Source organism: Melozone crissalis, unplaced genomic scaffold, assembly GCF_028551555.1.
Source record: "Melozone crissalis strain CALT ecotype California unplaced genomic scaffold, PUWL_Pcris_2 ptg000041l_1, whole genome shotgun sequence".
Taxonomy (NCBI): Eukaryota; Metazoa; Chordata; class Aves; order Passeriformes; family Passerellidae; genus Melozone; species Melozone crissalis.
This window is the reverse complement of record NW_026535819.1, coordinates 5,204,087-5,228,007: the sequence shown is the minus strand read 5'-3', so window position 1 is coordinate 5,228,007 and position 23,921 is coordinate 5,204,087. Positions and strand designations below refer to the sequence as shown.

The 23,921-nt window shown below is 49.0% G+C and overlaps 2 protein-coding genes across 2 annotated transcripts; one reads left to right on the top strand and one right to left on the bottom strand.

The window, feature by feature from the left end:
- Positions 1–257: 257 nt before the first annotated feature.
- Positions 258–4,889, bottom strand: CUNH9orf78 (chromosome unknown C9orf78 homolog). Its single transcript, XM_054284057.1, has 9 exons — positions 4,766–4,889; positions 4,042–4,101; positions 3,732–3,783; positions 3,468–3,538; positions 3,152–3,229; positions 2,516–2,713; positions 1,956–2,092; positions 1,195–1,293; positions 258–747 (listed from the first exon to the last, which is right to left on the bottom strand). Exons 1-9 carry the CDS (start codon positions 4,846–4,848, stop codon positions 656–658), a joined length of 870 nt encoding a protein of 289 aa, XP_054140032.1. The 5' UTR covers positions 4,849–4,889; the 3' UTR covers positions 258–655.
- Positions 4,890–5,487: 598 nt separating this feature from the next.
- USP20 (ubiquitin specific peptidase 20) lies at positions 5,488–23,791 on the top strand. Its single transcript, XM_054284031.1, has 24 exons — positions 5,488–5,590; positions 8,501–8,611; positions 8,961–9,014; positions 9,678–9,740; positions 9,867–9,995; positions 10,629–10,725; positions 10,916–10,985; positions 11,568–11,681; positions 12,767–12,845; positions 14,143–14,584; positions 15,445–15,582; positions 16,761–16,873; positions 17,296–17,468; positions 17,926–18,020; positions 18,468–18,501; positions 18,712–18,757; positions 19,037–19,217; positions 19,617–19,743; positions 19,828–19,997; positions 20,594–20,675; positions 20,947–21,055; positions 21,371–21,473; positions 21,708–21,779; positions 22,412–23,791. The coding sequence occupies exons 2-24, from the start codon at positions 8,531–8,533 to the stop codon at positions 22,570–22,572; spliced, it is 2,733 nt and encodes a 910-aa protein (XP_054140006.1). The 5' UTR covers positions 5,488–5,590; positions 8,501–8,530; the 3' UTR covers positions 22,573–23,791.
- The last annotated feature ends 130 nt before the right edge of the window (positions 23,792–23,921 follow it).

The following is a 23,921-nucleotide window of genomic DNA, read 5'->3' as shown; positions in this document are numbered from 1 at the left end:
TGCAGAGGGGAAAACTCATCCCTAGCCTGGCATGGAAATTCTTCCCCTTTTCTGAGAAAAAGTGAAATCTGAGGTTGTCCCTTCCCACCCTGGAGTTGTCACTTTTGAGCGATGGGACAATGTGGCCATCAGCACCACCAAAACCCACCAACCAGGAAAAATGCATCAGCATGAATTCCAGAAGAAAAAATGCTACAATAACTTAAAAACCACTTTTACTATTTTCAAATTACAAATCTTAACTACAAATACCCACACTGCACTTCTGGGGAAGACGTGGACAAGAAGACAAGCTCTCAAGAGCTTTACATTTACAAAGCAAACGACATTGCTGCTTTTAAAGGTTCTCTTTGTTTTAGTATTAAGATGGTGAAAAGAAAAATCTATAAAAGCCACTTTGTTTCCTCACTAAAAATTGCCAACCACGAAAGCTCATTTTCCATTAAAAAACTTCATTTATAAGAACATATTTATATACAAAGTTACACCAACCAAAAAGTTCACAATCACCTGCAAACTGATTCACTACAAGATCACACAGAAGAGCTTCATCAGCATCTGAAGGCAGTGACTCTTCCCAACATCCATCGCAGGTCTCTGACACAAAATCCTTTATTGGTGGAAAACAGGAACAGCTCCAGAGGCTTCACATTCATCAGTATCGCCTGTTCATCTTCTTGAACTTCTCATAGTGATAATCATCTGTGGCTTTTTCATTGAGGGGACGTTTGCGATTTGGAGGAGACCCTTCAAAAGAAAGAGAAGACAATTTCATATCCCTGTCCTTTCACAGGAGACATTTCCTGAACTCTGCCACCTCCCTTAGACAGTCCTTCATTATGTGAGGTTATTGCCTTACACCCTTTGCTATTCCACCAAACCTTTGTTAGGTAGCTTTGGCAACATTTCAGTTGTGACCTTCACCACTCCACCCCTGAGCATCTCTACAGACATCATCCAGAATTCAGGAATGATCTAGAGGTGCAACAGCCAGCTCTCTTGGACCGGGATTGCTCCAGTCCCACTACCTCAGGGCACTCAGAGAAGAGGAGGAAAGCAGAGCCAGATTGTTCTCTGTACAAGACCCCTGAAGAGTTGCAGTGTCTCCCTAAGTATGGAACTTATGCACAGGCTCTCTGAAGATCCCTGAAGAGTTTCAGTGTCTCCCTACACCCATTCAGGTGTGGAACTCACGCTCAGGCTCCGGCCTCTCCGTGTCTCCCACCCTCAGGGGACGCGGCTTTGGCTCCTCCTTGTTCCTTCGCACTGGAGCATTCAGCTCCTCATGATAAACTGCAGGAAAGAAAACATCAGGTAAAGGAATATTATCTGGAGCACTCTTATCCACATAGATACATTTCTATGGCCTGTGTTATAAGTTATTTTTACCAGAAAGAACAGAAACTCAGAACCACCCTTCTTGGAATTGGTTTCTATGGTTAACTTGGCAAGATGGGGCAGAGAAAATTTCAACAGCACTATTTCAAGTGGCCCAAACACTCTTCACTTCCATCAGAACACACCAACCTGATCCCCATCACCCCTGTAAGCATGGAAGGACACAGCAGAAGGCTGCCTTTCCTTTAGGTGTCTGCAGCATCAGAGCATCACACAGAAATTAATTCCCATCTCCTGTCCAATAAGGTCTGTGTTTGCTTGGCCACCCTGTCTGCTCTGGCAGCCTGCAAAACTGCAGTCTCTCCATCACACACCATCATTTCCAGCACACATGGCACAGCTTAAAGAAAACATCTTGACATTTATGAGGCAGTGTCAGCTGGGAGTTCAGAAAGCCCAGCCATGAGAAATACATCCCTCTCCTTGCTGATGGGCAGAAGGAAAAAACCAGGCCAGATAGGGTCTGAGTATGTCAGGAAAAGCAATCCTGACACACTGATACATGGATACATAATTTCTCTGTCTCAACTGGGTCAGGAGGGACACTCAGGACTTACATCTGTTGTGCTGGACATAATTAACAGCCATGTTGGTGGGAACAAAGGAAGTTTCGCTGTCTTTCTTTTTGTTCTGCTGCTCTGCCAGGAGCTTGGCCTTGGCCTCTTCAGTTGAGATGATGTTTTTTATTTTTGCACTAGAAGGAAAAAACCCAACAAACTCATAGTTAGAAAGGGTAGCAGGCCCAGAAGTGCTGTGTGCATGGAATTTGAGGACAGCAATAGCACTGCTGTGGCTCTGATGCAGTTTTTGAGAGAGGAGGCAGTGCCACAGAAACAGACACTTTGTTTCAAAGGCAAAATGGAAGCTCCTATCTTGTGCATCATTTCAGGGCAGGACACAAAAGGGTCCTGCAGAAAGCTGCTGGGGTCAGGTCACAGAAGAGCCTTTTCCCAGAAGTCCCAGGATGGAGCTGCACCAAGCCCTGGGGCTGTGCAGGATCCATCCAGAACAAGGCTCAATCCCACCCACCCCAAACTGGGGATGTGCAATCCAGGCATAGCAACAGCTGCTGATCCTGGCAGCCCTGCCAGCAGCCACAGATGTGTGACACACTTACTCAATCCCCAGGTCCACTTCAGGAATGCCACTCAGCATCTGGTTGGACAACATCTCCTCAGTCTTCTTGGCAGAGGAGACACGGATGTTCTCTGGCAGCTCGTACAGGGAGTCCTCAGCATTCTTCAGCTTCACCTTCTGCTCCTCGTTCTCCACAATCCCCTTTCTCTTCTTCAGCTCAGTCTCAATGTACTTCATCCTAAACAGCAGCACACAAGAGATAGGGCATTTAATTCTGTTCCTGTACTCTGCTCCAGCACTGCTGCATCCCTGTCCTGACAGCTGGGAGAGAGGAAAGAATCATCTCTCCAAAAGCTCTCAGCTAATATTAGCAGCAAGAATTAATTGTTCAAGAAATGATCGGATCCTCCTTAAATAATCAGACCTCCTTAAGGTCCTTAACAGCCAGCAGGGAAGGATCCCACTGAGATTTAGTGCCAAGCTGGCTGGTTGGCATCTCCTAGCTCTGCCCATGGAAAAGCCTTCTCAACTCCAGGAGGCAGGAAGTGAAAGGGCAAAGGAAACTTGCCCTGGGAAGATGTCCTGGGACTACTCAGAATCCACAGCATAAAAAAATAAATGGTGAGGGGCCACCCAGCCTGATTCAGCATCAGAGACACAACACAGCACGACTCACATGTCAGCATCTTCATCCCGCCTGTTGGTTTCTGCTGAGAAGGAAGTTCCCAGGTTCAGATCTTCCTCTTCATTAATCCTAAGTGGAAACCACAGTGTTTACAGGTTTTGGTGGATTTTTTTGTTGGCTATTTGGTTTTTTTGGGAGAGGTGTGTGTGGTGGGTTTTTTAAAAGTAATTTAACAAGTTAGAGCAAAAGTAACTGGTCAGACTGCATTATATGAAACTTTAAAGTGACACAACCTCTGGTTAATTAATTACCAGTTGTCATTAAATACTAGTCCTGGGAGAGATTTTGAGAGCTCACATGCACTTACCTGTCCTTGCCTCTTTCTTTCAGCTTCTTCATGTCCACCATTCCCCCAGATTTTATCTTAAATGGGTCATCCTGTAAAACAAGAAATAACAAAAACCCCTGAAGCTTCCCTCTAGTTTAATGCTAGTCTTCAAAATCTGGATAAAACCACAGGAAACATTTAGGACTTGAGCTGTGACACCAGTCCTGCCCCAGGCTGCACTCACACAGTGTTCTCACATCATCACATCTGAGCCCCGAGGGGATGGAGCTGTCCAGCACTTACCACAAGTGTGGCTTCTTCTTGCAGCTTCTCTCCCACCAGCAGAGCCACAGCACTGGTCAGGCAGATAAAGAAAGAAGATAAAATTCAGCAGAAGGAAACACAATACTGCATTGCTTTATCTCTCTCTAAGTCTCCCTGTCTTTTCCATCCTTAGGCTTTAACAGAGAAGCTCCTCTGTGATGAACATAATTTTGGCAGTGTCTGACATAATGGTTTGTACTGGAAGGAGGCAGATGACAAGAGAGAAATTGGCTGTCACATCACACCCCTGCACAAAACACAATGTCCCCTCCCCGGTGCCATCCCTTACCTCACCCCATTGGGCCGCTTTCTGAGGCTCTGAACTTCTTTGGCTTCTTCAAGTTTTAACCTAAAGGAAAAACACATTTGACTTAGTACTTGATGCTCTGGTTTAAATTAATTAATTTTATTTTCTGTAGTTAACACAGAATTTTCTATTGAACTTTGCCCTAAACCTCTGCACATCAGCATCCACTTTTTGGGTTTCAAGTTAGATAGGTATTTTCTATTTATTTAAGCAATCCCATGCAGTCAGAAAAAAACCTAAAAAACAAGACACTTGGTGGATTTGTTCCTTTCTGGTGCCTTCCCTTAGCTGAGGAAGGCAGCACCAAACACTGAAAGGCTTGAAGAAGAAGCCAGCTTGGAAAGGACGAGCCAAAATACATCCAAACATGAGTGACTCTGAAGAAAGTTGGTGGTGAATTAAAATCTCAAGAGTTTCTCCCTAAATGAGAGGAATCCGTAACTCCTGGGGTCACGTAAGGCTGTGACACACGCTGTGACGTCACGCCACAACACCGCGGTTCAACACTGCCCTATGACGTGACGTCACCGCCCACAGCCCAGCCGTAGGTGACGATATGTCACGACACGATGTCGTGACACCCGGACACCGCATTGCTGGGCTACAGCAGACCTGGGTCCCGTCCCGCCCCTCGACCGCCGCAGAGCCGGGCGCGGTCGCGGTTCCCGCTGGGCCCGGCCCGGTTCCCCGTCAGCGCCCGACCCACCTGACCTCCTCGGCGAGCTGCTCGTCCTCCTCCTCCTCGTCCTCGTCCTCCCTGCGCCGCCGGAAGGATTTCTGGCCCGGCATCGCTGCGGCTGCCGCGCCACAGCCGCCACACGGCCGCGTCCCCGCCGCTGCTGCGCCGCGATGACGCCACAGCCCCGCGACGAGGCCGGGCGGCACCGCCCCTGTGCCCGCACCTCGGCCGGGCAGGAGCCGCCAGCGGGGCCCGGAGCGCTCCGTGCCCGCCGGGACCGGGCCGGGAGCCCTCGTACCACCCCCCTCACCCCGGGCCACGCGCTGTCATTTCTGGGAACACCTCGTGTAAGGCACGAGGCTCGTTCCGTTTCTCGCAGTCCCGGCAGCGCAGCCGCCGCCGGTGGCCGGTGCCTGTCAGGGAGGCCGTGGGGACAAGGCGCCGTGGGGAGCGTGGGTCCCACACCCGGGTTTGCAGCCCAGCCCTCGGGGCGGGACGCGGCTCCATCACCGGGCTGCTCCCCGCTGGCCCAGGCACCGAGCCGCTCTGTTGGGTCCCCGGCCGAACGAGCCGGGGCTCGCCCCTCTAGCACCGGCCCTGGGGCAGAGCCCCGACTGCTCGGGGACCCCTCGGGCTTGGGCCCGACTCTGGGACCCCGCGGGGTCGGTGCCGCCACCGCCTCCCCCGCTCGGTCCCTCCCCGCCCCGCCCCGCCGGGCCCGGCCCCCGCTCCTCCCCCGGCCTGCGCGGCACCCGCCGCTCCTCCGCCGCTTCCCCGCTCCGCTCGGGGCCCGCGGCCCTTCCCGGCGGCCCGGCCTGGGGCGGGGGCGGTGACACCCCGGGCATCCCGCAGGTGAGCGAGGGCCGGGGCGGCGGGGCCGTGCGGGGGGAGGGCGGCCGGGCCGCGCCGGGGATGATGCAGCAGCAGCGGCCGCGGGGGCTCCGGCCCCGATCCTGCCGTGCCCCGGCCTGGGGGCGGGCCTGCACCCCAGGGGCTGCTGCCGGCCCCGGGAGCGGGACCGTGCTGCTTTGGGCTGTTTCTGGTCAGCCTCGCTCGTGTCCGGCAGCTGTAGCGTCTGTCAGGAGGGGACTTGGATTCTGGGGGTCCGCTGTGTTTGAGGAGTGACATAGCGGGCAGGGGGGGGATTTCCTGCAGGTGGTTTTTTGTCTGAGAGCTAAATCTCTAGGTGAGTCATGTTGTGACCTCCCACAACAAATCAGTGTTCAGACCTGCTCTCCTTTGCGTGGTGCACAGAAACCTCCTGGTTTTCCCATACCTGATGCAGCTGCGAGCCAGCAGCACCTGCTTTCTGCTTCTGCCTTGTCACTGGGGCAGTTCGGTAAACATTTCTTTCTTCAGTATCTCAAGTATAAAATGTCTCAGAGCTCAACTGCAGATACTTCTTTCCTTGGTAGGTTATGCAAGACCAGACCTGGTAGTTGTTTTGTAGCTGAACAGTGCAAAGATTTCTTTTATTTGTGCAGTTGCTCCGAAGAATGTCAGCCTGCACGGATGTGAAACTCTTGACAGCTGGCTCTAGCTTTGGTACGAAACCACACAGTTGTTTTAAGAAAAAAAAACAACCAGCAAAAACCTAGAAACGTGTTCCTGTGGAAGGCAGGCAGAGAGGCTGGGTTTGGCAGCAGCTGAAGACTGAAAGTAGGTTGCAGTTACGGAGGAGCTGTTCTGACATGTTCGTGTACTGTCCTCCCTCAGTGGTGCCTGAGAAAGGCAGGCTGAAGGACTTGTTGTAGGGTAACTTCTTTTCCCATCACACAGAGAACATTTTGACAAGCACGGTTCAGCTCTCTGGCAGTGCTTTTATGAAATTCCTGTTTTCCTGAGCAGAATTAGAGCTGTGTGTGCCAGCTATAGCTCTTAGGGCAGAGTCGTGAGAAGACAGAAGTTGAATATTTTCTTCTGAACAGTCACAAACCTTATTCTGGTGTTTGTGGTCAGGGCTGAGAGGCAAAAATGAGGTTTTCCCTGCATTGTTCAGACAGGGAAGCACTGTGTGGGAAGATCAGCACCCCAGTCTAAAGACCTGGTTTTGATTTTGAGGAGAGGAGTGGTCCCACAGAATGCACTGAAACCATCCAAATCCAAAAGACTCTGCTTAACAAAGTGCTTCAAAACCAGTTCCCATTTAGTTTAAGCTGGTGAAGATATGAAGTCTGGAATTCCTTTTAAACCAGTATTTTGTTCATTAAATTTTCTGGGGAACATCTGGGAGAGAGATAAGAAATCAAGGATGCTGAAATAGCAAATGTAGCATTGATTTTTGTTTTTTTTAATTGGACTAGCTGATGCATTTGGGGAAAGGGGTCTGTTCTGGTGAAGGAACTCAGAGCCTGAAATGTCCCAGTTTTATGTGTTAGTCAAAGCTGCTGTGCTCTTGTCTTTTGTATTTCAAATCAATATCTGTTACACGGTGCTACGTTCCTTCTCTGTGAAACTGCATGAAATTGCTCTGTTGTTTGTTAAGCTTTTCTTCAGGAGTTACTGAGATCCAGGTCAGCACCCCTGTTGTGTTTTCTGCCATACACTTATGATTTCTCCTCCCTTTGCTCCTCCCATCAGTTTACTGAGTTCTAAAGAGTGCTGGGAGAGCAGAGTAAAATTAGCCTTGAGGTTTATCTTCTGCCAAGACAAGGTGCTAGGCAAGCTTTCCACTCCCAAGATAAGTGTTACTGATATGGCCTACTCATTTATAATCTTTCTTTTCTTTTCTCCCTCCTGTCAGTGATTCAGACCAGATAACACTGGGAATTGTTTCAAATGTCCTCAAAATGTGAAAAAAGCAGAGTGTAGCAGCCATGTGGCTGCTGGAGTCATTAACATCGAGTTCATCAGATTTTTCCACTTCTTTGTTGCAATGATGTGAGCTCTTCACATCTGCTTCATTTCCAGCCAACTGTAATATTTTGGATCCTTGTCTGTGCTATTAATATCACTTATCTTCTTTTCTACTTTTTTAACAGCCATGAGCAAGGTTATTTAAACTATGCTTAAAAAGCACAAACTCTCTTCATTTTTTTATAGCTGCGTGTTACTGAGACATATTTGAAGTCTTTTACATATCCATGGACCACCATAAAAGTGTTTATTGTGTTCATAAGCTATGAAATCATCTGTTCTTGTGGTGCTTGGATGCATGAGCTGGGTGGAACAGTGTTTTGTTATGTTTGGTACAGACATTGAGTTCTGTGGCTCATACTGTTAAAAATCTGCCCATGAAATGGTAAATTCCTCAGAGACTGGAGCCTGCTTATCGGTGTTACAGTTCATTTAAGTTTATTTCCCTCTTGCCCAGCTTCATTTAGAACTAATCATATTTTTAATGTCTGATGAAGAAGTGTAACAAGGAAATGTTAGATTCAGATCAGCACAGTTGGGTGCATGAAGCTCTCAGACACCACAGGCTGAGGGCTGGTCATGGGCTGCAGCACTTTTCACTTTTCATCAGGGTTTCATGCAAATGAGCTAATTAGATTTGTATCTTTGCAGCTGAAGCTGTGCCTGTGTGCTGAGCACCTCCCAGCATTTCTGAAGGCACATTCCATGATATGGATTATTAGCTTTACTTGTTTCTCTCTCCTCCCCGTGGCTTTGCTCCTTCCCTACAATAACACAGTGCAGCCACTCAGCAGTGGGGCCAAATTTGTTCCAATCTCTGAACCTTAAAGATAGATATGCAAAACATGCCCAGGTGTCTTCTTACAATCTGACCTGCAGTGAAAGGAGCCATCCTTTTTGTCCTAGGAAACCCTCCTCACATGAGTGTTGGTGAAAATGGGGGACACAAGGGACATCTGTCCCCACCTGGATTCCATAGGAGAGGTGACCACGGATGATCTGCTGCTCAAATCCAAGGTACAGGGCTGTGGCTCTCAGTTCTTTCCCTTTTAGCTGTTGTGCATGGATTTGCATGTTTGCTTTTTGAAGAAAACCCTGCCTATCTCCAGAGAGAAACTCTCCTTCCCCCACTGATGTACCCACATGTCCCATAAATCACCCCACAAATTTCTCATAGTCATTTTATCCTGCTTGAATGTGTCACTTAGCTAAAATGGTGCATTTGTGTATTTGATTGGAAGTGTGGTGAAAGGGATGAAATCCTATGAGCTGAAGGTTGGCTGTTTTATAGAGAAGTTTCTCATTCTTTAAGGACTTGGTTACTTAAAAACCAAACAACAAGCCTTCTTTTATCATCAATACACAGGGAACTTGCCAGTCTTGTGGAGCTGTGGGACCAAACCTCTGGGCTTGTCTTCAGGTAACAGTGGTTTGTTTGTGTGCATGATGTAGTGGGGCTTCACTCAAATAGCATTTGTACTGAAAAAACAGTGGGGAGCAGAGAAGGGGCTCACAGTAGAACTATACACTGATTTTTGATGGATTCCAAAGAGGAAATTCTCCAGTAACACTGAAAGGGTAACACTGTCACAATTGACAAGATGTAACTGTTCACTCCCTGTAGGGGACTGTCCTTGCTATTCCCAGTAGGAGATAATGAATTCCCCAGTGCTGGTTCTTGGCTGGGTGTTGCCTCTGCTGGCACCTGTGGAGGGGCTGCAGGTGACCCCTTGGAAGTGAGGAGGGAGGGAATCCATGGGACACTGGGGCAGGCAGGGACTGTTTATTTTTACACTGGAATGCCCAGGCTTGGAGCTGCTCAGATGAGATCCCTGTTGGAGCAGTGGCCTTGGAACAGAGATGCTTGGGTGCAAACCTGGTTCCAGGTTTTCTTTCTTAAATCACTTCTAAATTTCCATCACTTCTAAATTTCCATCTTGTTGTGGGCCCTGAAAAAAAAACCAGGTTAGAAAACCAGGAAGATAATTCTGAAATTGCTGCTGTTGGGACTGGAGTTACAGACTGTTTTCTAAAGAGTCTAACATGATGTTCCCATTGTGCTTTGGCTCTTTCCCCTCTCTAGATTGGCTGTCCTTATGTTGGTTGTGGGGAGTCCTTTGCTGACCACAGCACACTTCATGCACAGGTGAGCTTTTCTCCGTTCCCAACATTTAAATAGAATTAAATTTTCCCTGTTCCATGCCCTGGTAGTCCTGTACTCCAGCCCAGGCCAGCTACCAGAGGAGATCTGTTGTTTCATTTTGATTTGCAGGCCAAGAAGCACAACCTGACAGTGAACCTGACCACGTTCCGTGTGTGGTGCTATGCCTGTGAGAGGGAAGTGTTCCTGGAGCAGCGCCTGGCCCAGCCCCCCTCACCCCCCAGCAAGTTCCCTGAGCAGGTGGGGGTGTGGCACAAGGGCAGGGCTGGGAGCCTGGCCAGGTTTTGTTTGCCTGGTGTGAAATTATCCAAGTGGTTCCTGCCATGGTGCAGTGTTTGCTGTGGTGGGGATACCTTCACTGACAGTGGCTGCCTGTAGCCAGGGGACACTAGCCCTGACTTACAGGGTGTCCCAGCAAAAAGACAAATGATTTAGGAGTGGGAACTGGATGAGCTTTGTGGTCCCTTCCAACCCAAATAATTTATGAGCTATAATTCTATTACTTGAATATCCATTCTGACTTTATTTTTAACATTTCCAATGGGGTATCTGCATGTGAGAAGAACCTGTCTGTCACATTTTCATTTCCAATGCATGGCCCATAGAAATTTCAGCTGTCAGACCAGAAACACAATGTACTTGTGACACTGCTGCTCATTCCTGATGTTTCTTATCACGTGTACTGGGAGCAGTAATGGCACTATTTCCACTCCTTGCTGCCTCAGAGAGAAGGCTAGACAGTGCAGCCTGTTCTTCCTTCTCCTTCTGCTTTTCTTGGAGGCTGACTTGATTTATATGTGAGATAATATCTCTCACAGCTCATCTTTCAAAGCAGGCCTGTGACTGATAGTTATTTCTCTGTCTTTAATCTAGGATTCTCCTTTGCCTGCTCACCCTCTGAAAGCTGTTCCCATTGCAGTGGCTGATGAAGGCGAATCTGAATCAGAGGATGATGATTTGAAACCAAGAGGTAACTTTGCATTGAGTTGATGAAAGAGCTGGCAGGGCAGCTCTGCAGTCTGTAAGATCTGCACTGAGAGGGTTCCTGGCAGCAAAATGTGGAGACTGCCTAGAAAGGGCTGGATTCCCTCTCCTTGGGGAGGAATATAGAAAGCAGCACATCTTGAAAGTGATTCATCCCTCTCTTGTTTGTGCTTTAGGCCTTACTGGAATGAAAAATCTTGGGAACTCCTGCTACATGAATGCAGCACTTCAGGCTCTCTCAAACTGGTAGGCATTAGGGCTTTCAGTGTTGTCATAACTGACTTCACTAAATACCAAAAGCGTCACCTCTGATCTGAAACCTTCATGAGTCTTGCAAAGAGAGATTAGCCAGGCTGGAGACAGAAAAAAATAGTGATTTTTTTAGGGCAAAAAAAGTGTTACAGTAGGAAATTGAGGGACCAGCCAGCTTGTGGCTATGTACAAGACTCATGTTTAGAGGAATGCTGGAAGTAAAATTTCATCATTTCTGTTGCAACAGAAATTATTTATCCCATAGAAAGCCATGACACATCTCTTTATTCTCCCCACTGATATAATTCTTATAACCTATATCCTAAAATATTCTCTAGCCATCTTGCTGAAACTCAATTCCAGGACCTTTTCTGTACTGAGAGCAGGTTCAGATCAGCCTTTTTCATTTGATCCAAGTGAGGATCACATCTGCATCTGGAATCACTTCCTCCCTTGGTTTAAAATCAGTACCTTAAGCATGTTTTTGATAAGGCCTGCATGAAGTTTTGATAAATAAATAGAAGCAGAGGAAAAATTTCTGTGGGCTGAATTCTTCTCCTTTTCCTTCTCTTGTAGCCCACCTCTGACACAGTTTTTCCTGGAATGTGGTGGACTGGTCCGTACGGATAAGAAACCCGCCCTGTGCAAAAGTTACCAGAAGTTGGTGTCTGAGGTTTGGCACAAGAAACGGTGAGTGGTGACCCCTGATCTACCCTGGCCAGCTTTCAGAGGTGTGTTAGTTCTGAGATCTGGCATGGCAGAGAGGAAATCTGGTCCTCAGGGACAAGGGCATTGTCTGAGGCAGTGATTTAACCCTCTGTGTAGATGGGGATGTGAGAATTCCCTGGGATCCAGGAGATCCCATCTCCTGCTGCTGGTGATGAATTGATATCAGTGAAAATAATTCATTCTTAATATTACAATTTTTAGAAGGAAAAGTATTTTAAAATATAGTGTCACTGTTGGCAATGAAGAAAAAATGATGGAGTAAGGGAATACTTGAGGCTATGGACTTCAGTGGCCAGCACTTAATTGCCCTGCTCTTGATTAGCAGAGAAATTGATGATTTGGATGGAAAAAGTGATTCAGAGATTTTTACTGAACAGAGTGGAAAATGCAGGTGACATTTTGGTTTACTATTGATTCAAATTCTGGACCAGTTCAAAGGACAGTGCAAAATGATGTAGCTCTGTTTAAATCTGAAGATGTCTGCTCTGTGCAATAAATAAACCCCAGCAAAACAGGAATTTAAATGGCATTGCATGTTTGCCTCAAGTTCATTATTAACAAGGAATAAGTAAGATATGGAGCAAGGTGAACTGTGTCTTTGTGAAGGAGGAGGCTGCAGACTTTGAAGCAATATCATGTCATTCTAACATTGATTGAATTTATCTCATTTACTGGGTGATCAGCCTGCCCAGATTTTGAGACAAACATGGTGCTGGAAAATCAAACAAAGTCACTAATTGCTAAACTCTGCTCTGGAAAGAATCACTTCCCACACTCAAAGAGTGACAGAGCTGGAAGTGAAATGTGTTTTGGGGAGGGGTCTCTCTGGAAAGACAGACTGAAATGACTGCAAGGTGTTTCTGTCTCTTGGTGTGTTTGTCACCCAGCTCATGCAGAAATCTCTGCTCAGGCTTTGCAGGTGCATAATTATCTTTTGGCCTCTTTAACTACACACCACACCCTCTGTTATGGCCTGTTAGTCAAACTGGCTCCAGGCCCAATATGCAAACTGACTTTTCCTTTTTTCTTTTTCCATGTCTGAACAGCCCGAGTTATGTTGTTCCAAGCAGTCTCTCCCATGGAATCAAGCTTGTCAACCCCATGTTCCGAGGCTATGCACAGCAGGTGAGGGCTGAAATACCCATGTCATTATTCCAAAAACAGAGAATTTCATTCTACAGTGGTGGTGCTTGTGTTTAGAAGGAAGAGCTTGGGAGTCAGGGCCTTTCTTTATCAATATCAGTGATCTTACAGAGCATTTAGGAGACCTGGATCCTTTTCCAGGCTTTCCTCTGGCTTGTTGGTACCAAATCAGTTCATTTCCTCGTGTCAGCTTGCTCACCTCTGAAATGATGGTGGTCAAATCCTTTATAAATAGGTTTGAGATCTACTGATATCTGCTCTATGGGAGTTTGGTATTATTTATTCATGTCAGAGCTGAGGAGCCTGGATAAATCTGCACTAAAAATTCAAAGAAATGAATGTTCTATATTCTTTTTCTGGGGAATTACAGCAAAACTAAGTCTTATTTAAAGGTAGTATCCTTTTTTTTCTTTTGAAGTCTTTATCAGTGTAGCTCTTCTGTTTGTTCTTTATGACAAAATGTAAACAACACACTATGATTAGAAAATTTACTAGAGAAGTGACAGTGCATCAAAACTGTGATAGTGACAAGAAATCAAAACAAAGAATAAAAATAATGATTAATGAAAGAACTTCTCTATTTGTCTTTGATGTGAAATACGTTGGATTGGAAAACTGTGATCTGAAGAGATAAATTTGAAAGGTAGGCAGGACAGGCTAAAAGCCAAACTTCATAAAACAACTGAAAGGTCGTAATTAACTTTCTGCAGTTGTCAAAATACCAGCTTGCTTTCCAGCAGCTCCTTTGAAGCCAAAGTATCAGCTCTTTTACCATGTATTATGAATGTAGGAGCTTGCAGCTAGACTGTACAGCTTTGAGTTTCTGGTTCCTCTCCCTGTTTATTAAAGATTTTAATCTGCCCTCTCTAAGAGGTGGCTTGCCATAAGCAGAAGTCAGTGTTCCTAAGATGTGTTTGTGGGAAAGAGGCTGTCCTCCAGGCCCTGCTGTTTTCATCAGGTTTCTCCTCGCTTTTCCCCTATTACCTGCGGCAAACCCCTGATAAATGTGCTCCTGATTTGCCTTCTACAGCTGCTCTCTATCTTTTCGAAGTCTTTCAGCTGAAGGTATTCAGATAAAAAATTGGGCCTTTAATTATGTAGGAGTTAAAGCATTTCTGTAACAGTCAGGCCCTTTGGTGCATGGCCTGCTCAGCTGGGTCTGTGTGCTGCAGGGCAGGCTCAGCTTTGTGGGCACTCTTGGAATCAGCTGTGCATGGACCCATCTCTCCCCTTTTGCCCCGTTTCTGGCTGGGTACTGACATGGAATCCTGGTTTTCAGGACACACAGGAGTTCCTGCGCTGCCTGATGGATCAGCTCCATGAGGAGCTGAAGGAACCCATCGTGGCAGAGACGAGGGACCTGGACAGCAGCGAGCAGGAGGAGAAGCGCGAGGGCGACCGAAGCCCTTCAGAGGACGAGTTCCTCTCCTGTGACTCCAGCAGTGACAGGGGTGAGGGAGAGGGCCAGAGTCGGACCTCAGGGAGCATGGGCAGCAGCTCCCTGGCAGAGACAGAGCTGCTGATCCAGGATGAAGCGGGGAGAGGGATCTCGGAGAAAGAGAGGATGAAGGACAGGAAGTTCTCGTGCGGCCATCGGCGCAGCAACTCGGAGCAGGTGGATGAGGATGCAGATGTTGATACCACAATGATGCCAGTGGATGGCAGAGCCTCACCTGAGATGCTGCCAGCTCCCTGCCCTGCCAGCCCATGTAGGACACCAGGTATACCCCTCTTTCTGTTGGGATATTTTCAGGAAGATGTGTTACCATCCTCCACAGGCGCTGTGGTGTAGTGCAGTGGCAAACACATAGTGGGATTGTTCCTTCTCTGTGTTTCAAAAGATTTTGCATCCAAGGTTTTCCCCAGTCCCTGCCTTTGTGCACCATTGCTTCTGTAAGGAAGTGTACTTAGTGAGCCAGAGAGGTGCTTAGCTAGGCTGTGAGTAAAGGCACAGCAGTGAGAGCTGCCTCTGCCAAGCCTGCACTGTATTGATGCCTTTTAAGAAAAGAGGTTTGGTATGTGTGCATCTCTTTATTTGATACACTGGCCTAGGGAAATACTAACTGTGGAAAAGGCATGGCAGAAGGTATTTGCTAATGTTGGACTGTGGACTTTAGGGAGAGAAAAGGGAGAGGCAGTGTGAGCATTTCTGTGTCTCAGGGAAAAGAAAAGAGCAGCAATGTGGAGTCACCTCAAGCTGAACATATCCGATCTTTCAACGCTTCTTTATGTAAGAGTCTTACTCTGCCAGCTGGCACTGAAGGCAGCAATGCTGTCTGTGTGGTTTAGGGCTACAGGAGCAAGCTGCAAAATCTAATTAGTCATAAGTGTGAAAAAATGGCAGGTTGTTTTCTGGGGATTTTTAGTATGTAATTATTAGCTGTTAGGTACAGCTCCGTATGCACTCTCTCCTGTGGCTGAGGGAGCTGTGTCTGCCAGCCTGTGCAAGCAGCAGTTAATGGACATTGCACTGTGCCTTTGAGAAAGATTCTGTGCTGCAACACAGAGCTAGGCTGACACAGATTGCGGTGGAGTTGCCTTTCATAGCTGGGGTTTTCAGCAGTGCCCTTTTCCCAAACAGAGCCTGACAATGATGCCTATGTGCGCTGCTCCTCGCGCCCCTGCAGCCCAGTCCATCATGAGATGCACTCCAAGCTGTCCAGCTCTCCTCCCCGCTCCAGTCCTGCCAGGCTTGGACCTTCCTACATACTCAAGAAAGGTAGGGCAAAGAGGGATTGCTGGGAAGCAAAGGGGGGAGCATGTAGAGGAGGGGAGAGAAGGAATCCATCATGATTCTTGATTAACAGATGTAAGAAGTGCTGGTTCCCCTGGACATCACGGTGTTCTAAAATAGTATTTGGCTAAGACTACAGTAAACCTGCAGATAAAGTCAAGCTCTGGGCACAGTGATGTTCTAGTGTGGAGCCTGAAATGATCCATGTCTGCATCTGTGTACTGTGTTTGTCATTAATAAAATGGCTCTCAAGTCCCAGGCACAGGCTCTGTCCCTTTAGGGGAGTGTGGAAATGCATAAACATTTGTTTGCCAGACTTGAATTTCATGGCATGTGGGCCAGAGAGCTGTAAGATGCTGTTACTGACAGAGCTTCCTGCCTCTTGGACATCTTGGGCTCACAGGAATGGAATTAGGGCTGCAGATGTCCCTGCAGTGCTGGGAGCCTGTCAGGCTGCAGAATAGAGCCTGGCTTGTGTTGTTATCAAACCGGTCCCTTCATCCCAGAGCAAATTGCAAATCAAAATCCCTCAGTGCTGCACAGTCTGCAAACACAATGGCTTGTGCTTGTACCACTGTCCCTCCAGCTGCTGCATGAGGACATTCTTTCTTCAGCCCCTTGGCTGAGGTCAGCACAGCTGCGGATGTTCTGGCTGCATGAAAACCACTCTGTCTGCCTGCACGTGTGTGGGGGGATGGGGTTTGTTGTTAAACAAAACCTTGCATTTGGCCAGTCCCTGCTGTGGAGAGTCCTCTCCAGTGTGAGACACTTGGGGAACATGTGGTAAATGTCAGAGGGGAAAAAAAGGGACAAAGTGCAGAGGCAGAGGGGGAGAGGAAGTGAAATGCAAAGCTTGGAGCAAAGTGTCACAAGACCTCAGAAAACCAGGGGCTGTCTGTGGCAGGGCTGGGCTTCTAAATGTGTAAAAAGCTGGAAACAGGAGCTCCAGTACAATTTCTGCCTCCTGAGAGCCAACTGGTGTTGGTTCACTTGGCTTCCTCTCCCTTGTACCACACACAGCAGCAGAGTCCTCCTTGTCTCTTCACACCTTGCCTCACCATGTCCCTGGGATGGGATCTGAACATGAGGACAATGCTTGTCCTGTGTTCTTATGCGGTTGTGTGACTCTGTGGAGACTGAGAGGGCCATTCCCTGTTCTCCAGCCCAGATGCAGGCCTCTGGCAAAAAGAAGAAGGAGCTCCGGTACCGCAGTGTGATTTCCGACATCTTCGACGGCTCCATCCTCAGCCTGGTGCAGTGCCTCACCTGTGACAGAGTGAGTGTCCTGGGCCTCCCAGTCACCAGCACAGGCTTTGGGCTTGTAGATCACTTCCTAGGGAATGGTGCTGCTCTTTGAAACCCTGTGGGATGCAGCTGATGTGGCCATAGGTGATAGCAGGGGAGGGGTGAGAATCTGCCATGCCAGGATGTGTTTCTGTGTTTGCTGATCTGTGTTATTGAGTTGACCCAGCAGTACCACATTCACATCAGGAAACTGAGTCCAGTGCTACAAAGCCCATGACAGAAGTCAGTGCTGACAGCAGGGAAGAATAATTAGCCACACTGAGTTGCTCCTGCTGCCAGCTCAGGTTTCTAGCGTAGACTAAATCCAAGCAGTGATAAAAGGTGATGAAGGTCAGGTGCCAGCTCCATTACACACATGGGAAACCCTGACCTGTTCCTCTTGGGTATTTCCAGGTTTCTACAACAGTGGAGACGTTCCAGGACCTGTCACTCCCAATCCCAGGGAAGGAGGACTTGGCCAAGCTGCACTCTGCCATCTACCAAAATGTGCCAGCCAAGACAGGAGCATGTGGGGACAGCTATGCCTCACAGGGCTGGATTGCTTTCATCATGGAGTACATCCGCAGGTGTGTTCCCTCTGCAGCACCTCTGTTCTCTGGGCTTTGCCCTGCAGAGCTGGAAGGCAGCTGTCCCTAACCAGTGCTGTTAACACTGGGATGTCACCTGGAGCCTTTCCTTGGAGTGTGTGGCACCTCACAGGGCTTTGAGCCTTTTCATGGGGAGCAGTTGTCACTGCTCCTCTCGATCCGTCACACACCTTGAGAGTTCTTGTGCAGCTGATCACCCCTCACTGCTGCCTCAGAACTGCCCTCCAGAGCAAATTAGTTCCTGCTGTAGTTTTGCAAATCATTTCCAGTTTGAGTAGGAACATCAGCTGAGAGCAGCTGTGCTTTCCCTGCTCCTCTGGGATGTGGGATGAGCTTAGGACCTACAGCTAGAAGGAAATTTATCATCCACGTGGGGTTTTGTGTGCCAAAGCATTCAGCTGTTTTATTATAACTCTTAATCCCCTTTCCTCTGCAGATTTGTGGTGTCCTGTATCCCTAGCTGGTTTTGGGGTCCCGTGGTGACACTGGAGGATTGCCTTGCTGCCTTTTTTGCAGCAGATGAGTTGAAGGGTGAGTTTTTTCTGTGGGGTCTGACAGCATGAAGGAGCATTCCATAATCATTTTAAAGGCAGATAAAATCTCCTAGAAATCCTGCTTGGTGTGTCATTAGAGACTGGCAGTGCCAAAAGTTTGCAGCTTAGCATCTCTGAGCAGGAGGGAACTTTTCTACCTGCTCAGGGGTGGGAAATCTGGGTGAGAGTGTCCTCAGTGAGGAGCAGGCAGAGCTGTGGGTTGGTTGAGTGTTGTGGCTCCTCAGTTTCTTCACTTTCTCATCCTTCCTGCTAATTGGCTGCATCCCTTTCTTGCCTACACTTATTGAGGGAAGTTGTTTTGATCTTTTCTCATCCCTGGCCTGCCCAAAAGGCTCTTAATCTGCTTTCTCTGCACTGTGGTAAGGTAGCTCTGTCAGCCTTGTATGCTATGAGCAGCTGCATAATGGCTCTCCTCTCTCTACAGGGGACAACATGTACAGCTGTGAACGGTGCAAGAAGTAAGTTGGCATTATCTGTTTTGTGCTCCATGTCTGGAGTTTTATTTCTGGAATTTCCTTTCTCTGTACTGCTGTCAGATATTTTGCCGTGTCCTCTGCCTGGACAATTCTGCTGGAATTCAGGATTTGTCTTGGATTCCAAAGGGAGCAAGACCCAGCTATGCCTTTGCTCTAGAGAGTCCTCACAGCTCGTTTCTTTTCCTCCCTCAGGCTGCGGAATGGAGTGAAGTACTGCAAAGTCCTGCGCCTCCCAGAGGTGGGTAAAGGCACCTTGTTTCCTAATTCTCTTCTAGCAGCCACTGAGGAGGTCAGGAGGCCAGAGGTAGAATAAAACCAGCAGGGTTTTTGGTGGCAAAAATATCAAATCTGTATTTAGATCAGAAGAGGCTTTCTCAGTCTAAGCTGATGAGCCAGCAGGATTCATGAGAAACAGGCAAAGAACTCCTGCAAGGATCAGACACACAGAGATGTGCTGTGCTCCCAGAGCTGCCATGGCAAAACTTCTCTTTGATGTCCTTTGTCCTTGGTCCTTCAGATCCTTTGCATCCACCTGAAGCGGTTCCGGCACGAGGTGATGTATTCCTTCAAGATCAACAGCCACGTCTCCTTCCCCCTGGAGGGGCTGGACCTGAGACCCTTCCTGGCCAAGGAGTGTGTGTCCCAAATCACCACCTACGACCTCCTGTCTGTCATCTGTCACCACGGCACGGCTGGCAGTAAGTCCCTGTCTGGGAGAGGAGCAGGGTGGGAGTGAGGCAGGAGGGTGGTCAGGAGTAGCCTGAGACCCCCTCCATTCTCAGCCTCTGCCCTTTGGAAAGTGAACTGAGCAGCTCCTGACAGATCCCCTGCAGCTCTTTCAGCCTCCCCACAGGCTTGGCTCAAACCCTTTCCCACTGTTCAGTCTTGCTGAGAGGCTCTTCCAAGGAAGGCAAATCAGGGTGACAGTGCCAGGCTCTGCTGTTCCAGCAAAGCTTGCCTGAACAGGAATTACCCTTTTCTTTTACTCTCTCTCTCTGCTCTGTGCCAGCAGCTAATCCTGTTTGTGCTGCTGCCATTATCCCAGGCCCACCTTCTGTCTGCAGAGCAGATCCCAGCAGTGCTGTGCTCTGTTGCAGGTGGGCACTACATTGCCTACTGCCAGAACGTGATCAATGGCCAGTGGTACGAGTTCGATGACCAGTACGTCACCGAGGTGCACGAGACCGTGGTGCAGAATGCAGAAGCCTACGTGCTGTTCTACAGGTGAGCTGAGCCCTCAGCCCCTTCCTGGGCACAGAGCACCTGCAAATGCATTTCCCACACGGAGTTCTCCTCTCCCTGCTCCAGGAAAAGCAGTGAGGAGGCTGTGAGAGAGCGTCAGAAGGTCGTGTCCCTGGCCAGCATGAAGGAGCACAGTTTGCTCCAGTTCTACATCTCTCGAGAGTGGCTCAATAAATTCAACACCTTTGCTGAGCCTGGGCCCATCACCAACCACACCTTTCTGTGCTCCCATGGAGGTAAGGCTGCTGGGCCTGGGAGCAGCACCTCTGATGCTTCCAAGTGCAGGGAAAAGCTCCAGCTGCCATCCTGATCTGGGAAAGCTGCAGTGGGATCCTCTTTGGCAGAAACTCCAGCCTGCTCAGGGAGGGATGAGACAATTACCCATTTGTGCTGCTGGTTGGAGGCCTGGGGGGATGTTTAGTGCTGGGAAACAACAGTTTTCAGTTCTCTGTGTTTAAAAACAAACCTGTAGAAAGCAGATAGGGCAGGGTTTAAATGTGTTACCCTGTCAGCAGGGCTGACCTTCGGGGTTTGTTTGGAGAGGGGAGCTGATAGCACATCTGCTGCTGCTGTTTCATCAGCCATGCTGGGGAGCACTCAGTGTTTGTAAATCTCTCTTCTAAATTGGAAATGAAGCATTTGATTAGAAATTAGGGCCGTGGATTGAGAAACCTCCACAGTTAATGAACTTCTGACTGTCTTCCATTAGCAAAGAATGCAGATTCTGGAATCAGAGTTCTCAGAATGGAAAATCTGCCTTCTTATCTGTGTCTGTTGTACACAGCAGTAATGAGATCCCTGATTAATTCTTCCACTTGCCTTTCCTCCACAGGGATCCCTCCTAATAAATACCATTACATTGATGACCTGGTTGTGATTCTGCCCCAAAACGTGTGGGAATATCTCTACAACAGGTGAATATGGCCATTCCATTCTTTCTCCCAGTATTTGTAGAGTGTCCTGATCTAAGCCAGGATGAGCTGTATCAGTGCCTGTCCCAAAAAGATAACAAAAGATAAGCCAGAAGAGGAAAATATGGCTGAGTAAAGGCAGCTCTGTGCCCTGAGCTGCAGATGCACCTTCCTCACCAAAAATGGTATAAAAATCCCTGTCAGTAGGATGCAGGGCTGGGAAGAGTTTCCTCTCTGCTGCAGTTCTCCATTGCCCTGCCTCTCCTGTGCCCAGGTTTGGGGGTGGCCCTGCTGTGAACCATCTGTACGTGTGCTCCATTTGCCAAGTGGAGATCGAAGCCCTGGCCAAGCGCAGGAGGATCGAAATCGACACCTTCATCAAGGTTGGCTTGGGGAGCACCTGGAGCAAGGCAGAGGGCAGGGCTGGGGAGTGCAGGCCTGGAAAATGCCTGTTCTCCAGAATGTGATCTGCAGCACAGCCAGGAGCCTGGCCTGGGGCTTCCCCAGTGCAGAGGCAATGCTGTGCAGACAGTGTGAGACCATCCTTGTCTTGTGCCTGCTCTGTGAGCAGAACAGGGGGTGAGGAGGGAATTCCATGGGGTTCTTCTGGAGAACTGGCCTTACAGATAATGGAAGGGCCCCCCCAAGATCTCAGGAGTGGCTAAGCCCTTTCTGTTTCTCTGTTGCTGCTGTCCCAGCTGAACAAGGCTTTCCAGGCAGAGGAGTCTCCAAGTGTCATCTACTGTATCAGCATGCAGTGGTTCCGGGAGTGGGAGGCCTTTGTCAAGGGCAAGGACAATGGTAAGGATCAGACACTGGGGGTCTGTCAGGGGCACAGGGGGAATGGAAATGACTCCATTTGCTGGGTCTTGGCTGAGCACTGCCCCTGGCTGGGCAAGGTTCAGGCACCAGCCACTGGGGCTGCCTGCAGGTCTCCAGGGCAGGACAAAAATGACCTAGAGAAGTTAGGAAAGCATCTGAATCTGGAGGCAGCAAGGAAATAAGATGGTTTTTGACATGCTTGTTCTCCTACAGAGCCCCCTGGACCAATTGACAACACCAAGATTGCCCTCACAAAACCAGGTGGCCACGTGCAAGTCAAGCAGGGTAAGGCTGGTGCTTGCTGCCTGGGGTGCTCCTAAAAGGTAAAGGAGACTGTTCCACTGGGTCTGGCTGTGCTTAATGAAATCACAGAGCAAGATGGTGTTGCAGAGGATGACAGCTCTACCCTGCCCCTGTCCTGAGTGAGCCAGGCAGCTCCTGCATGCCCAGATTGCTGCTGACTGGTTCTGCAGACCCCCAGCTCCTGCCTTGCTGCTTCCCAGGCCCCTTCCACCACTCCCCTTTGTGCTGGAGCTTTGATCTTGTGTTGCTTTTGATGTGGTCTTCTCTCAGCATCTGCTGTGGTCCAGCTCCCAAAGTTAAAACAGCCTCAGGTTGTGCCTGGCAAGGTTTAGATTGGATATTAGGAAAAAATTCTATATGGGAAGGGCTGGCAGGGTTTGGAAGAGGGATGTAAAGGATGTGTAGATGTGGTGCTTGTGGCCATGGATTGATGGAGAACACCCTGGTGCTTGCAGCAGGAGGGGGCACTGCAGGGGCTGTGTGCAGGGACCCCCGGTGTCTCCTCCTCCTCCTGGGCTGGGCCTTTGGGGGGAGCTGTTTATGGGGAAATCCTGGCGCGGTGGGGCCCTGACCTTTCCCTGCTGTGCACCCGGTGATTGCTGCTTCCCTTGCAGGTGCTGACTACGGGCAGATCTCCGAGGAGACCTGGGTTTATTTAAGCACCCTGTACGGGGGCGGGCCCGAGATCGCCATCAGACAGAACGTGGCCCAGGTGCAGGAGCTGGAGAACCTCCACGGGGAGCAGAAGATTGAGGCAGAGACACGAGCAGTGTGATGTGTGCAGAGGGGGCAGGGCAGGGCCGGCACACGTACCGCTGTGGGGGATGGAGGCTGGGAGTCCTGCGGGGTCCAAATCCTCCCTGGGCTGGGACTCGAGGTGTGTGCAGCTCCCCCAGCACTCCCGGGGCAGGCAGGCTTCCTCCTCCTCCTCCTCCTCCTCCTCCTCCTCCTCCTCCTCCTCCTCTCGTGTGGCTCTGAGCACGGGGTGGTGCTGGGAGAGGCTGGCACAGAGCTGCACCTCCCCTCTGGCTGCAGCCACGGTCACAGGCTTGTCCTGAGCTGAGCCCTCTCCCTTCCCTCTGCTTACACCAAACCAGCGCTCCCAGCTTGGCCCAGTGCACTGAGCTCTGCTCCTTTGCAGGTTTTGCTTTTGGCACTTCTCTTTTTAATTCAAACATGTAAAGATAATGAGACATTATTTATGTTTCCAGCAGGCAGTGTTGCAAGCAGAGAAACCTGGTTTGAGTCTGAGTAAAGCCACAGGTTCTCCTGTGGTTTTGTGCTGGTGGTGCTGTCACAACTTCCTATTTTGCTCTTTATTGAATTCTTGCAAATTCAGTTGCAGTCAACTAAGACATTTGGAAAGAAGCTCTTCCCTTCTCCTTTCACTCACAAACCCACACCTTCATGGTCCTGCAGAATTTTATTTTCTCCTTGTGTCTGCTCTCCTATGTTCAGCACATTTTTGGACAAGGCTGGAAGGCTCCTCCTTCCCAAAGCTGCCTCAGGCTGACCCTGCCCTGAGCCTGTGTCTGACTCCCTGAGGGGGTGAAGCTGAGGAGGGGCCCCCCTTTGTTCACTCCAGAGCGGGCACCTGGGGCTGGGGAGGGGCCCAGGCTGGTGAAGCAGCTTTTTAGGAAGGAGCTCTTTGTGCAAACGAGCCCCACCTGTGTGCTGAGCTCATTCCAGATGTCCTTTGTGTGTGCAGTGGCTCACTGAACCCATTTGCTCCCAAATCTGCTGCCAACAGTGCAGCAGAGACAGAAATGAGGGCAAAAAAGGCCAAACTCCACTTTCCTCAGCAGGGCCATTCTTAACATTCTTTTTGTTCATCTTGCAGCAAGGCAGGAGTTGAATCTTTGCAAGGCTTTGAGAGCAGTTTAATGGAGCAGAGCTGGGCCTGAGGAGCCAAAATGTGTTCATGGTGTGGGTGATGCCACAGCACCAAGTCTGGCCTGAGTGGAGCTGGGACCTCCCGAGCTCCTCATAAAACATGGGAGGGAAAGGCTGCTCCTTGACTTAGAGATAGAAGGGGGTAGGACAGGAGAATTTGAGAAGAAAAATGTGGCCTTCGTGGTTCTTTTTGTTTTGTTTTTTATTTTGTTTTAGATAAAGCATTTGTTG

Bases quoted from the DNA above. Each gene is read 5' to 3' on its own strand.
- CUNH9orf78 (XM_054284057.1), bottom strand. From the start codon at position 4,848: ATGCCGGGCCAGAAATCCTTCCGGCGGCGCAGGGAGGACGAGGACGAG. The intron at 4,102-4,765 runs GTGGGTCGGGCG...TTTTTCCTTTAG, and splicing joins CAGCTCGCCGAGGAGGTCAG to GTTAAAACTTGAAGAAGCCA. The intron at 3,539-3,731 runs GTAAGTGCTGGA...CTTGTTTTACAG, and splicing joins AAGAAGAAGCCACACTTGTG to GATGACCCATTTAAGATAAA.
- USP20 (XM_054284031.1), top strand. From the start codon at position 8,531: ATGGGGGACACAAGGGACATCTGTCCCCACCTGGATTCCATAGGAGAG. The intron at 9,741-9,866 runs GTGAGCTTTTCT...TTTGATTTGCAG, and splicing joins ACAGCACACTTCATGCACAG to GCCAAGAAGCACAACCTGAC. The intron at 10,986-11,567 runs GTAGGCATTAGG...CTTCTCTTGTAG, and splicing joins CTTCAGGCTCTCTCAAACTG to CCCACCTCTGACACAGTTTT.